Genomic DNA, 15,307 nt, shown 5'->3' on the forward strand with positions numbered 1-15,307 from the left:
ATTGTAGGGAAATTCCACAGGAGATAACATTTCATCAATCTTCTGGAAATAAAACATATAGTAATAATTCCATTGTCATTAGAAGACATTAGATATTTTAAAATAGAATTTTTTTTTAAGTAGGGAAATTTGCCAAACTTAGGATATAGGCAACCCACCTAACAGTATTCCAAATTGAATATCTAGTTCTTTTATTCAGAAATGAAATGAAGATGTTTACTTAATCATGCCTATAGTAGCTTTTGCATATTCTTGTTTTACATATTTTCTTCACTTATTTAAAACGCTTTTACTAAATTTATTACAAATTAGCCTAGCTGTATGTCCCTTCAGTCTTTCAAGGTACATACCACCTTAATCATTGATTAAGTGAATTGATTTAGTGAAATGAGTTTTACTAAGTGTTGGGCTTTGAACATGGAAAGGGGATTCCCACTAGTTGAAGTGGTTGGTGTACTTGGAGTACTTGGTGAGATCAGATCTATAGTGTGTTTCATTATGGTTGTACAGCTCTATTATTGAAATTTGGCGACCTCTTGTGTACAGTTATAAAATAACAAGGCTGTGGAAGAAACATTTCAGAGCTTTCTGTCAGATGCTTCCTTGCTTTGAATTTCTTTGAGGATGGTAATTTTCAATTCATAATTCCTGATTTGATATTTATCCATGGATAAATTTGTAATAAATTTATTTAAATGAAAAGTTTTAGAAGAAATGTGATGGGACCAGGTATAGCTGAAATGATTGATTTATTATAAGGGGATGAATAGCCGCCAAGGGATATGACCATTGGAACAGAAGAGAGAATCCAGAAATAAATCCACACATTCACAACCAAATTATTTGACAGTCACCAAAAAACATAGAAGAAAGGGTAATTTCTGTAATAAATGATGATGAGAAAAGTAGATACCTATATACAGAAGAATGGAACTATATCCCTGTTTCTCGCCATGTAAAAAGAAAAAAAGCCAACTCAATATGAATCAAAGACCAAGTGTAAGACATGGAACTACTAGTAGAAAACATAAGAAACATAACTTCAAGACATCCATATAGGAAACGATTTGGGGGAGTATATCCCCATAAGTTCAGGCAACAGAAGCAAAAACAGTCTTTATCAAACTAAGAAGCTTCTGCACAGCAAACAATAGAATGAAGACAGATTGCAGAATGGGAGAGAATATTTGCAGATTGTTTATCAAACAAGATATTAATATCCAGAATACATAGGAAACAAAAAACAGCAAAAAAAAATCTGATTTTTAAAAAATTGGCAAATGAGCTGAATATACAGTTTTCAAAAGAGGATATGCAAATCGCCAGCATTTTTATGAGCCTATGATCAACATCACTAATCATCAGGGAAATGATGATCAAAACCAAAATGAGATACCATATTACCCCAGTTAGAATGGCTATATTTAAAAAGACAAAAGAAAAAAAGAACCTGCTGGCAAAGGATGCAAAGAAAGAACAACACATTGTTAGTGAGAATGTAAATTAGTATGTCTGTTATGGGAAAACAGTATGATTTCTCAAAAAACTAAAAATAGAACTGCCATATGATCCGGTTATTCCACTGTTGTCCATTTCCCAAAGGAAATGGAATAGTATATCAAAGAGATAACTGGGCTCTCATCTCATGTTTATTGCAGCCCTACTGATAATAGCCAAGATACAGAGTCAGCTGAGTTATCCATGAGCAAGTGAATGTACAAATTAAATATGAAATATGTACACAATGGGATACTCCCTGGCCATTAAGAGAGAGAGAGAGAGAGAGAAAAGAAGAAGGAGGAGAAGGAGGGGGAGGGGGAGGAGGAGGAGGGGAAAAGAAAGAAAAGAAAAGAAGAAAGAATCCTGTTATTGCAGCAACATAGGCAGAGGAGGACATTGTGTTAAGTAAAATAAGCCAGGCACGGAAAGTGAAATTCCATGTGTTCTTACTTAAAAATATAAAACCTACACTCAGCTGGTTTTGAACTTTAATAAAGGCAGTCATACTATAGGTATTCATTGTTGAGTAAAAATTCATCCCTGTGTTCATGAGATCATCCATAAGATGGATAGCTCCAGTTTATTTATTTACATTGCTAGTTTATATGCCATTGGCTATACAACAACTTACATTAATTCTGTTGATGGATTTTTTGCTTTTTGTCATCAATGTTTATTACTTTGAACAATGTGGTTTTAAATGTATAAGAATTTCTCTTGGTTAGGGTATATAACTTAAAATGAACAGATTATAGGGTCAATGAATCTATGCATTTATAAATACTCATTTATTCATTTCATTCCTGTTGTTTTTTCAACTGGAGTTGCATGTGGAGGAACAAAATTACTGATAGGCTCACTAGTACTCCCTCATTCTTCTTTACTCTTTTCCCTGTCTCCCAGTACTTGTACACAGACACACCCTCCCCTTCATCTGAAGTATAGTATAATATAATATATAAGTGCTTGCTTGTATTTGAAAATAAAAACAAATGCTTTTTAGCCTTCTTTTATGCATGAACAATGCCTGGCTTATAAATGTCTATTATCTATAGCTACTGAAACCAGAGATTTACTTTCCTGATACAGATAGCATGTTCCTTTCTGTTAAACGAAAAATGTACTCCAAGAGGGATGAGAGGAGGGTATATAGTTGGAGATGTATTACTAGTACCCCCCAAGACAGTACTCTCCCCCAGAGTAGTGTTAGAAATAGGATTTAGAAGATGTGTTGTAATGTAGATTATTTTTACATTTTTAAATTTTCTTTTCAAGAATATCAAAAGATTACTCAGAAATTTTAAATGGTTAAAGGTCAGTTTATAGTTAACTAGATTACTTTTTTATACCAGTGAATAATACAGATCAGAATATCCCATCCATCTATTTTAACCCAAACTTTATGTATTCTAATATAATTTCTGAAAGTTCTCATTGCAGGTATAATTGGCATGTAGTAAACTGCACGTATTTAAAGTATACAATTTGATAACTTTCGACATCTAGATATATTTATAAAGTTAAGATAATGAACATAAGCATATACCTTCAGTAGTTTCCGTATCTGTTTGTAATTCTTTTTTTCAGCCACTTGTAGACAGAATGAATCTTATTTCTGTCACTATACCTAAAAATATTTCTAGAATTCCATATGTATGGGTTTATAAATTAGGTGTACTTTTTGGTCTAGCTCTTTCACTCAGCATATATTTTTTTAATTTATTCATGTTTTTTAGTTTCTTGTTTGTTTTTATCACCAAGTAGTATTTCTTCATATGATTATCCACCATTTGTTCATTTACCTGTTGATAGATGTTTGGGTTGTTTCCACTTTTTAGCAGTTACATAAAAGGTGCTGTGTACATTTGTGTACAAGTTTTGTATAAATATTTGCTTTCATTTGTCTTCGGTAATACCTAGGAGTGGGAATGATGAATCTTATGAAATGTATATATTTTAACTTTTTAAGAAACTTTTTCAAAGGTACTACACCATTGTACACTTTCATCAGCAGTTCTAAAAGCTTTAGTTGTTCTGCATCCTTGCCAAGACATGATATGTACAGTCAAACTTTAGCCTTTTTGTCAGGTACATACTGGTATATTGTGATTTTAATTAGTATTTTCCTAACAATTAATGATGGTGAACATTTTTTCATGTGCCTATTTGCTCTCTGTTGTCTTTGATGAGATGTCTTTTGACTGTTTTTATTGAGTTGTCTTCTTAGTGCTTTTCATTTATTTCTTACTCATTTTATTCCAAGTTATTTTGTCTGCTGTCTTAAAGGTCTTTTTAAAAATGTTTTTTCTTATGGTTGGGGTTGTGGCTAAGTGGTAGAGCACTTGCCTAGCATGTGTGAGGCACTGGGTTTGATCCTCAACACCACATATAAATAAATAAATAATAAAGATACATTAACAACTAAAAAATATTTTTTAAGAAATGTTTTTTCTTCACTTTTGGTTCACACATATTAATTATACATATTTATGGGGTACAGTGTTGCATTTTCAACACATGTATATACAATGTGTAATCATCTTATTAGGGTAATTGGCATATCTATCACTTCAGGTATGTATGACTTCTTTGTATTGGGAATATCCATACTCTTCTCTACCAGCTGTTTTGAAATATTTAATTGTTGTTAGCCATATTTAATCCTATTGTGCTATAGAACATTAGAAGTTACTCCATCTAAGCAACTGCACCCTTATACCCACTAACCATCCTCCCATTTCTCCTTCTCCCATACCCTTCCCAAGTTCTGGTAATCAGTGTCTTATTTCTACTTCTTTGATATCAACTTTTTTTTGCTTCCACATGTGAGAACATGCAATATTTGTCTTTATATGCCTGAATATTTTACTGTCCTTCAGTTCCATCCACATTGCTATAAATGGCAAAATTCATTTTTATAACTGAATAATATTCCATCATGTACATATACCAAAATCTAGGTTGATTCCATATCTTGACAATCAATGCCTTAATAAAACTTGTTTTATTATACAGATGTGTCTTCAGTATTTTCTAAACTATAAGAATTCTTTATGTATTTCAAACACTTTGCAGAATATGTGTTGCAAATGTTTTCTCCCAATCCATGATGAACTGTTTTTAAATTTTTAATGAAGTTCTGAAAGTTTTAATGGAGTCTAAAAAATATGAAAATTTTTGCTTTATCTTGGATGATTATAGAACTATCCCTGATTATTCTCTGGTTGCTACCACACACTACTTATCATTGCATTATTCTCCTTCTATGTAATTGTCCTTGAATTGTAAATGATAAAATATTTTATTTCAACAAACTTTGGTTTTTTTCTGCATTCTGGGATTATAAAGATGAATAATATGTGGTATCTCTCTTCAGAGTACCCATTTTTAGCATTTAATATTTTCTTCTGATACCTTTCTTCTGAGGTCCGTGTACTTTGTTTAGTGCCTAGTATAGCTCTAATTACTTAATATATTTTTGCCTTATTCCTTATTCCTTTTTGAAAATTTACAAATAGGCGAGTTTATTGTAGGAAATCTCTTGTTCTTTGTGTCCTCCACAGATCATACTATAGTTCCTTATACTCAGGGGACACTCATAAATATTCAGTGATGGAATGAAATTAATGATGACTAATATATTAGTAATATGATCTTTGGCTATACCTTACAAAGTGAGTAAAAGATACTTTCATTCCAGATGCGATAATTGCAAACAGATTATTTTTAAAAATAGAACAAAGATGGTGATGCCTGATTCTTACTTGATTTTTAAAATTTTTGTCTAATTTATTTATTGTTTTGTTGTTGTTTTTTGTTTTTTTGTTTTGTTTTGTTTTTGCAGTGCTAAGGATAAAACCCAGGATCTGCTGCATTTTTTTTTTAAACCTGTTTGAAACTATCCCGCATACTATATGCCAAACTACACTCTAAGACCAGCTTGAATTTAGGTTTTCTCCTTTCACAGATGCTAAGACCAGTGATCAGATCTGACAGGAAAGGAAACCAGAGGGTTACTTGATTATTTTTTAGTAATTTTTTTTAATGAGCCAGGTTTACATTTTTATTATCCTCAGAAATCTGTGTCTAAGATAGTATAAATTTGATAGTAATTTAGAGCTGTTCAATTACTAATTCAATTACTAATTGAAATGTTTTCCCAAAAGTCTGCTCCATTCTCTTAGTTACTTTTTAAATTTAACTTTGAAATTCTTTTGTCATGAAACCAATGCATTAAAACACAATGACTATAAGTATGTGGGGAAAGATGGCAATAATTTTCTTCGTTTATCTAGGTCCTGGGAACACCAACAAGGGAGCAAATTAGAGAAATGAACCCAAATTATACAGAATTCAAATTCCCTCAAATTAAGGCACATCCATGGACAAAGGTGAGTCAAAATTAGTTTTTAAAGAAACCACATCAATCAATAGTTGATTTGGATTTCTTGTTGTTTATAAACTGAATTATTTTGAGACTAGATAGCTGCCTGAATACAAGCACATAGCAGTTCTGCATGTAAAGATAGTTGAGTAATTGTTCTTCAGTGTTTCATTGACTGTGTACAGTTTTGTTCCCATTGATTTCCTGTAGACAATTTCCAGCCTGGGCTTTCATTTGCAAGGTAAGGACTATGTATCTATATCATTAAAATATTGGAGTAGGATATTACATATAAAATTTGACAACCTGAAATTCAGAAGTTAATCTCTTCATTTACATAGAGTGCATACTTCAATATTATATAACAAATAATAACATACATTTCATATATTTTCTATATTCTTTGTTTAAATTATTAAAACATAGACCTAATTATAGATGTTGTTGTGTGATTTTCTTTCCTTGTTTACTTTTCTATTGGTATTTTGGGAGCAAGATTAAAAAGCAGACGTAATCTTGCTGTGAGTATACATTACAAGCAATTGCTGTATTTACAGGATGTCAAAAGCCATTTGAAAAACCTAATCTTAACATTAAATGGAACCAGTTCTAAAAGCACAATTATTAATTTACTAGAAAACTTTGATACTTAAATGATTTTAAGAAAGATTTTATTACAATCATCTCAATTTGATTTGTGAGATTGTGTGCAAACAAAACAATAGAAACAGAGTGAACTCTAGCTTCTTTATTTTACAGATTCAGAAACTGACCAAAGATAACCAAGCAAGTTATCCAAAGTTACATAGGTGACCTGTAACACATTCAGGATTAAACTCTGTGTGTGTGTGTGTGTGTGTGTGTGTGTGTGTTTAATGCTAGGTCTTTAAACTTATAGTAATGTGCCAAGTACCATTATATGTCACTGTATGGTTTTTTTGTGAATTAGATACAGTGTACTCTCTATTATGTATTTCAAGCAGACACTTTCTATATTTAAAAATATCCACAGAGCTATTTGTTTTGTACATTGAAAGTTCATTTAGTTGGTAATAGATCTTTTACAAACAAGAATTGAAGTAATCTAGAGCTGTTGATTAAATAATTTACACTACCTAGAGTCAAAGCATGTCTGACCCTCTCTTCCTGTTCTTCTCAATGGTATTGTAATTCTATTTACTTTTCTTAAAGTTCTCACAATCTCATTACCTCTCTTTACTAATTATTTCCTATTTAAGTCCAAGACCTCAGTAATATTTTAGTGCCAGAGATTTATTGGTTATAGCTTTCGTTGGCCAACAGACCAAGGTGTATACTCCCTTCCTTTAAAAAAAAATTCATGATGTGCACCAAATAATCTTTGATAAGGTTTCTTTTGATCTTTGACTTAAGGTTTAATTGAGATCTGAGTCACAAGATATCTGGAGTTTCTCACCTGGCTCTAAACCCAGAGATTGCCAGGGAGCCTATTTGGATTTAGGTGCTAAATTGCAGTTTGGATCCATTAGCTTATTACAAGTTAAAGTGTTTATAATAAGTGGTCTGTAGTATACTGTGATTTCAGCCAGTTTAAAGGAAAAACAACACAGGGAATTCTGTATATTGAATGAACACAGGAAAATCTTCCAAAAGGCTAACAGATTTGGGTTAGAAAAATATTAGTGATTTTTACCTTCTTTGTTCTACCAATCCATATTTCTGTTTTCTGTAATAATCATTATTTTTATGAAGAAGAAAGAGAGAAAGTTTTTTTTTTTTTCAGTGTAATCTAAGTATTTATCACATGTTATCCTCAGTGTATAACCAACAGATGTAGTGCTGAAATTGAGGTCATAGAATCTTACTTAACAGTCCCTGTCCTTATTTATTTATTTTTTAATTAACACTGCCACCAACATTAGTGTGTGTCATTTTCTACATTTTTACCCTGGATTATTTCTCTCCAGTAGAACAATTAGCCAGAGTGGTACAAAAGCATTGATTTATTATAATTAAAATATAGCCAACAGAAGAGCTGTGGTAAATTTTTATGGTTTTAACTTTCCTCTGCTTTCCCAGATTCCTGGCTATTTCTATAACATCCCTAATGTTTCTCAACCTTGAATTATAAAGCCCTTTTACTTAGATTTCCATTCCTGTTCAATGTGTAGAATAATAACTTAATTCTCCTCTCTTTTCCGTCTGTTAAAATTATTGTGAACCCTTCATTCACGTAGTATTCTTTGACATAATTTTGTTTTCACTTTATATAAATGCATTGTATAATAAGCAGATTGGTGTTAATTTCTCATTGGTACACACAAACTTGGGTGGTGCGAGAAACTCCATGGTTCTACTGTCAGCTAGATGATCAGAAGATGTGATTAAAAAAAAAAAAGATTATGATTAAAATGAAAACACAAAACTTAAGACACCAAGGGAAAACTTAGCCCCTCTCTCTTTATTTCCCCCAATTATAATACTGAACAGCAATTTAAGAAATGCTGTGTTATGCTAGGCAGCCAGTGGTATCATTTTAAAAGCATGCATAATGTTGTTTAAAGAAGAGAGTCTACCCTTGGAGTCTGGAAACAAGAATTGCCTTTTCTTTATTGCTGTCTTCCGTTAGAATCCACTTCAATCCCATTTCCTGAAGCTTTGGGCATGGGAACCCTGGTTTCCTGGGCTGCATTGTATTATAGCTAAATCACTAGGACTGGTAGCTGGTATTCTCAAAAACATGGGCAAAAATAAAATTAATGGTAAAACTGTGTTCCATGGAAAAAGTTAGATAAGGGAATACAAGTATATAGGAAAGTTATAGAGGAAAAACAAAAACACTGAGATAATCCGAGCATGTTGTGTGGCAGGTATCTTGAGGATTTAAAAAGCCATTAAGTTGCCCTTGACTATTACATAATAGCAAGTGCAACCTAATTCATTAAAGTACTTGTGGATTAAGTAGGAAAGGAAATAGGTGCTATGTTTTAAATAGGAACCATTACTGGAAGGTGGGAAAATAAAGTCCTCTGCATTGGTATATATTGTACTTCAAAAAAGAAAAATGAGATTAAAAGCAAAAATAAGTGCTACAAAAGTAGGTTGAGATTGGTTGGAGAAAGAGAAGAAGCTTAATTTCTGCATTTAGTACAGGGAGGAATGGATAGATGACAGGCTATTAGGAACTGAGGATCTAGTTGAAAGACTGCTGCTTCTATGTTTCTGTCTACTTTTTTTTTTTTTTTTTTTTTGGTAAGACAGTGATTATCTGCCATGTCTTGTGATTCTTTTGAAAATAAAACTATAATATGCTTATAAGGGTTATTTTAATTATGAATAAATGTGAACATTCTACCTCCATTATAGTTCTCTTATTTGTCCTCTTATTCTGTTTCCACTGGCCTGACTTTAGTTTATACCATTGCCATATCATAGAATTATAAAACAACCTATTACTTCCTGATTGCCTTCCTTCAGTTTTACATCATTTTAATCCATTCTCCTTGTTGCTGTCAGTGTTAGCTTTCCTAATAGTATATGTTAGACTCATAGTCCTTCCTATTTTAAATTCTTTCTGATTTCTCAAAGCCTTTAAGGACATTTGGCATATAATACATAAAATGACAATTGGTGATCTGTGTCCTGATTTTTGCCTATCCAATGTAGTTATTAATTGATATCCCTTTATTCTCAAAAGTAACCCAGTTTGGATAACAGATTACTCTGTAACAGTTCTTGATCTTTTCTACTTTTTCTTTCCAGAAAAATAGGAGACTGTTCTTGTCCTGCTCCTAGCCTTTCCTGAATTATCTAGTTGCTCGAACCTAGTCTCCCAGATTCTCCAACTTCTTCTATCTGTAAATGCATGTTATAAGACAATGAATTTAAAGTGGTGGAATGAATCTGATCAGACTTTCCTATGGACATATATGAATAAATATAACACAGTTAATTTTACCTTTATATATATTCACAATGCACTAATTTTTAAAAAACTTAAAAATTTAGTGTCTAGTTATAGCAGATAGGGATTTCTAAAAAGATTATATATATATCTACTATCATGTAGATATGTATCAACTATTACCCCCCTCCCCCTTTTGAGTACTTGATTCTGCTGCCTTTTTGTTTAAATTCTGGAGACAAAAAATTTCATTTTGTTCTGGTAGTAAATAATTTTATGAGGTCAGTAAAGTGACAGATAAATGAATATTCTTTCAGAATAATAGAAGTCATAAATGACATAACTGGTTTGTAGAGGAAGTAGATTAGAATCCCAAGGGCTCTGATCTCTTTAACAGTTATATTTAGTGCTACTTAATATGTTACGTACATATGGGAGTCTTGTTCAGCCGGTAGCCTACTTTGAAGGGGCCATGCAGTCATGCTGAATTTTCCAGTCTAACCAAAATCCTAATTGTTCCCTAGAGAAACCACATTCATTTCTACCTCTTGTTGGTACCACCCCCACCCAACATCACCTTTTAGAATGTTCTTTTTTTTCCCCTCTGCTTACGAAGTCTTAACCTTCCTCAAGATCTCAAGTCTCACTTCTCCCATGAAATATTTGCTTGTCTAAGTTCTCCATGATTATTCCTACCATGTAACTCCTGAGGCAACTTACCAAGTCATACCACATATGTATTACAGCAGTTGCTAATTTGTTTTATAATGATAATACGGAAGTGAATTACTTTAAAATGTTTGTTGCCAAATGTGGGGCATATATGATAGCTTAATACTCAGTGGTTAAGTGTCAAACCTGCCATAGGTTTTATGGACAATATAAGTCATTGGGTAAGTATCCCCAAAAGCGTTATCCCCATAAACAATCCTTGCATACTTGATTTCTTAGAACACTGTTGACAGTGTGGATGCTAGTATTTCCAACAAAGTAAGCAGGTAATTGAGTTCTGAGGTCTTCAGCTATCAAAAGAATCATTTGATCATTTTAGACTAAACAAGTTATTGGTTATCTATGCTTAGAGCTAAACAAACAAAAAAGAGCCATTACATTTTTTTTTAGATTTTCTTCATAGTCTTACTTTTTTTTCTCCTTGCCTTTTCATTACAAAATTTTTAAGAACTTAAAAACTTATCTGTTTCAACCATTATGCAAAATGCCTTCAGAGAGGACTGCAAAGTGCAAAACAAAAATTGCTTTATCTTCTGTGTGTGTGTGTGTGTGTGTGTGTGTGTCTTACTCATTTCATTCACAAGTATCCAAGAAAATATAAACCATGTTGGGAATTTCTGTTGGATCCTCAGATCCAACTACGTTGTTTTGGTAAATCACATTTTAAATTATTTCTCAAATTATTACTTAAACCCCCTCTGCCCTAAACACTGTATGAATCCATTATCACCTGTCTCATGAGTGCATGAAGTATGTTCTCTACTAAAATTGTATCTTTATTAGTGCTAGAATAATCACTTCTCTCCCCTTTTAATATTTTCCTGTGTTAATAGACTTCCTCACTTTTCAGTTTATCCTGGCTAAAAATTCCCATTTCTTTTCAGGAAACCATATACATTAAAATCTATCTCCTAGAGTGGCTAATCTACATGTGAGAGGAATAATGTAAAAAAGTAAAAATACCAAGACATTAATTTAAAGACTGCTTGTGGGGGACAGAGCATGGGATTGGGAGTAGGTTGAAAAAGAAGGCAAAAATCTATTTTTTTTAATTGTTTATTCTTTAATTCCTGTGTGTTCTATGTAACCAGTGATGTGCTGGGAACCATAAAGGATGCAAAAGAAGTAAAACATAGTCCAGTTGAAAAGTTTAGTTGAAGCAAGTACTGAAGGACATAAAATACTATGTAACCATATACTTGATTATGTACTGTAAATGTTCACAGGTGTTTCATATACTGTAGTTGTTATACAGCAGACCTTTAATAAAGGTGATAGAGGGAAAAGAGAAGTCTCCTTATCAATGATAGAAGAGTGAGCTATTGAAGGAGAATTAGGATTTGCCTTAGGTATGGAAAAAGTTAGGAATTATCATAGCCTGGGTGAATATCTCTTAAGATTGGGGGGGGGTGTATGGATGAAAAGAAAATATTCCTGTATTTTTGGAAAGGCCAGTCTGACTGTAATAACACTTTTGTGAAGAATGAAAGATTAAAATTATTTAAGTGGACATTTGGGAAATCACTCTTTGGTGTACTATTGTACCGTTTCGTCAGTAGATTACATTAGAGAAAGAAATTACATTGCATAGTTAAATGCTGATGTCTACATGTACCTTTTCTTGTGTGTAATGGAGCTCAGGAAAAAATTCATCCTTTTAATTACACAGCTAAAATTCACTGAACACTAACTGTTGTGATGTAATGAAAGGATTCTTCAGATTTCTTAAGTTCAACCTTCTTCACCTTAATTTAGGAACTGATATCTTCAAAGGTTAGAAAAACATATTTGTTCAGTAGGCTTGAGCTATGTTGAGTGTGTTTCTACCCTGTTAAATACATAGTATTTAAAGTTGACTAATGGACTCTCTGAAAGTTAGTTTTCCATAGCTGCTGGTAATCATTTCTGATAGTATTAAAATGAATTACCTCGTATGTCATTGCATCATTAGACCAATTATAAAACCATGTAAAATACCACCAAAGAATGTTTCTAAAAATAGTGTAGACAGATTAATTATTGAATTATGTTTTACATAAAAACACTTAGGTAGACTTAATTTTCATACTTAATTAACATATACAGTCATTCAACAGATCCATATATTGTTTCACTTCTAATCCTATATTTAGGGTTACAAATTACAAATAATTTTAGATGATTAATAGATTACTTGATAGCCAATATTGGAATTGCTCTTTAGGAATATTTTTATCAGTTTTCAAAATTAGGAGTTTTTAAATTTTGTGTATGACCAGAAAAGTGAGAAGAAGCTGTGTGGAACAGTCATAGTACTTGTCTATATTCTATGAAATTAATTGTTACTGTCCATAACCATAAAAAGTAGACATTTTTATGTTGCTCTGATTGGCTGCATAGTACAAGAGTTGGTAAAAGCTGATGCCATGATGGGGCCTTGATATGGTTGCATATGATTGTTTATAAATGTCCATTTTAAAGGGCTTTTGATTCAGTTGTAACGATTAGCTGTAGGTTGAACTTCGATGGCCAAAGTATGTCCTAAAAAACATATAGAGAAAAAATTGCCTCTGTCATTTTTGAGTTTTCCAAATGCAAATTTATTTTGAATAATTCTTTATTTAAGGATTTGTTTGCATTTGATCAATACCACAGAGACTTCCTTTTTGAAAAAAACTTTTTTTCTGTTAGGTTCTTCTGTGGACTAGTAATTGTGATGAGAGTTGATATTTATTTCAATTTAATATGTTGCTGCATAGGTGAGGTAGTATTTGAATCACTTTAAAAGTTCATGTCAGTGGTTTGTTTAGTTCTTTTGAATTTTTCCTCTTTTCTTTATTTTTGCTTTCTTTCCTTTTCTTCCCCCCTTACTCCCCTCCCTTTTGTTTTTGCTTTGTTTTATTTCATTTTACTACTTTTGTTGTTAGTTTTTAAAGGGGTGTTTTGGGGTCTCCATGGCCTTGCTGCATACTTGGCTGGCCATATTTAGTCTGCGCACTAATTATTAGTTGGCCCAGTTCAGTTTTACTTTGTGCTATCAGTTTTTTTAATATGGTTTTCTATTTTTGTCCACGTGGTTGTTTTGAGATTTTTTTATTCTGATGGGCTGGATTTTAATCCATGTACTAAATTTTAGTCTGCAGACTAAAAGTAATCCGCGGATTATTTATTTTGCAAAATATTTAATTCCCCCACTGGAAACTATCCTAAAAGAATGTTACATTCTCTTAGAATAGCCAAGGGTGTTCACAGCTACTGGTGAGTTCTGCCCTTTTTTTGTTTGTTTGTTTGTTCTCAATGCCTAGACATAATAGACCCTGCTACCTCCCTTATATATTTGGCTCCGTTGTGCCTAGGTGTTGGTGTACATTACTATGCATGTCACCTGTAACTGTGACTGTCCCTTAGTTGTATTGTTTATTGTATACATTTTTGTTTAGCTTTTGGTGGGTGAATTGGGCATATTTGCAGATGGAACTGTTGTTGAATTTGTAGTGCTCAAAGATTTAGGATTTTTTTTTTCAGTAAGTTTTTCCAAAAAGGAAAGAAATGCTCTCTATTTATTTTTCTTAAGTAATGGGTGCAAGGGTATGAGGGGGTAGAGCCCACAATACACAAAGTAAGTTTATACCCGCACTCCTGAGATGATATGTCAATTTCCTGAAGAATCCTAAAATAATGAGACTGTCAGCAAATAACATCTTTTAGCAGGGAAGTCAATCCAAAACTGGAGAATAATCCGCGGTGGCCTGATCCTTCTTAGCTCACACAAATTGAAAATATCTGGCTTGAAATCTATAGTAATATAAATTAAATATATTTAATACATTTCTCTTGTAACTAATAACTTAGCAAAAAAATGTTTATACTGTGTAACTGGGACACATTAATTGAGAAAAATTAGTATATTGGGAACATATATCTTTAAAAGCAGGCTAATATGCCCCCTCCCAGCCACGTCTATGGATGATAAATCCAGGTCGTAGAAGACCACTTTACTTTGGGAACTTTACTTCTAGATTTCATTTTGATTTTAACTTTTTTTGGTTTTGTATTTTTTTAATAAACACACTGGCATTGGAACATGATAAAATAAAATTTAAATGTTTCTTTACTGTGCCTCACCATTGCACAATCAAAAAAATTTTTTGCATACACTGTGGTGAAATAATTTTTAAAATTTGGACTTGCTACTGTGGAGACTAATGTTTAAAGTTTATAACTGTATAAACATTTTCTGTGTCCCCCTACACCATGGATTTCTTATAACATTGGATATATTTTTCCTTGCTGGACTATTCTCTTTTGGATTGACTTCCCTGTTTGGATTATTTCACTGCATTATCATCTTTAGGATTCGTCAGGAACAGGACATTTCACCTCAGGAGTGCGGGTATGTACTTTATTTTTTTTCCCAAAAAAATTTACAGGGCAGGTCTATAAAACTTGGGTGGGGGGGGTGCATTTTTTGAAAGGCTAAACAATTGTTTATTCTTGAAATGTGCTAGTAAAAATGTAGGAAGCTATGATTTTTGTTTTTTATTCATTGTATGGTATAGATTTTCTTGTTACATTTTTAGATTGTCAGTCTCCTAGGTGAACCATTGACAGAAATTGTAAGGTTTTAAAATTATTATTCTTGTAAGAATAAACATTGATGAAGATTCATGAAACCAAAGGTTTTTAAGTATTGAGCTATTTCAGTGAGTAAGAAATGATATAGCAGTTGAAACTTATTTATTAAAAGCCAAATTTTAGTAGTTACTGGTTTCCTTTACTTTAGACACAAAGGAAATTCAGAAGAGCTAGTTTCTAATTTGTACAGTAAT

At 32.3% G+C, this 15,307-nt stretch overlaps 1 protein-coding gene and 1 non-coding gene across 4 annotated transcripts in view; one reads left to right on the forward strand and one right to left on the reverse strand.

Annotated features, from left to right (window-relative positions):
• Window positions 1-15,307, forward strand: part of Gsk3b (glycogen synthase kinase 3 beta) — a 170,626-nt gene that overhangs the window by 129,314 nt on the left and 26,005 nt on the right. For 2 of the 3 annotated variants that reach the window (XM_015478460.2, XM_048803256.1), the window contains exons 8-9: window positions 5,796-5,891; window positions 14,833-14,871. In XM_015478460.2, coding sequence (XP_015333946.1) covers window positions 5,796-5,891; window positions 14,833-14,871 — 135 coding nt within the window. The remainder of the gene's footprint in view (window positions 1-5,795; window positions 5,892-14,832; window positions 14,872-15,307) is intronic. The other variant, XM_015478461.2, reaches the window with a different exon arrangement.
• On the reverse strand, window positions 5,387-5,514 carry LOC125617061. The gene has a single exon (XR_007347914.1). It is a non-coding gene; the product is annotated as a small nucleolar RNA SNORA61 (small nucleolar RNA).

Source organism: Marmota marmota, unplaced genomic scaffold, assembly GCF_001458135.2.
Source record: "Marmota marmota marmota unplaced genomic scaffold, marMar, whole genome shotgun sequence".
Classification (NCBI taxonomy): domain Eukaryota; kingdom Metazoa; phylum Chordata; class Mammalia; order Rodentia; family Sciuridae; genus Marmota; species Marmota marmota.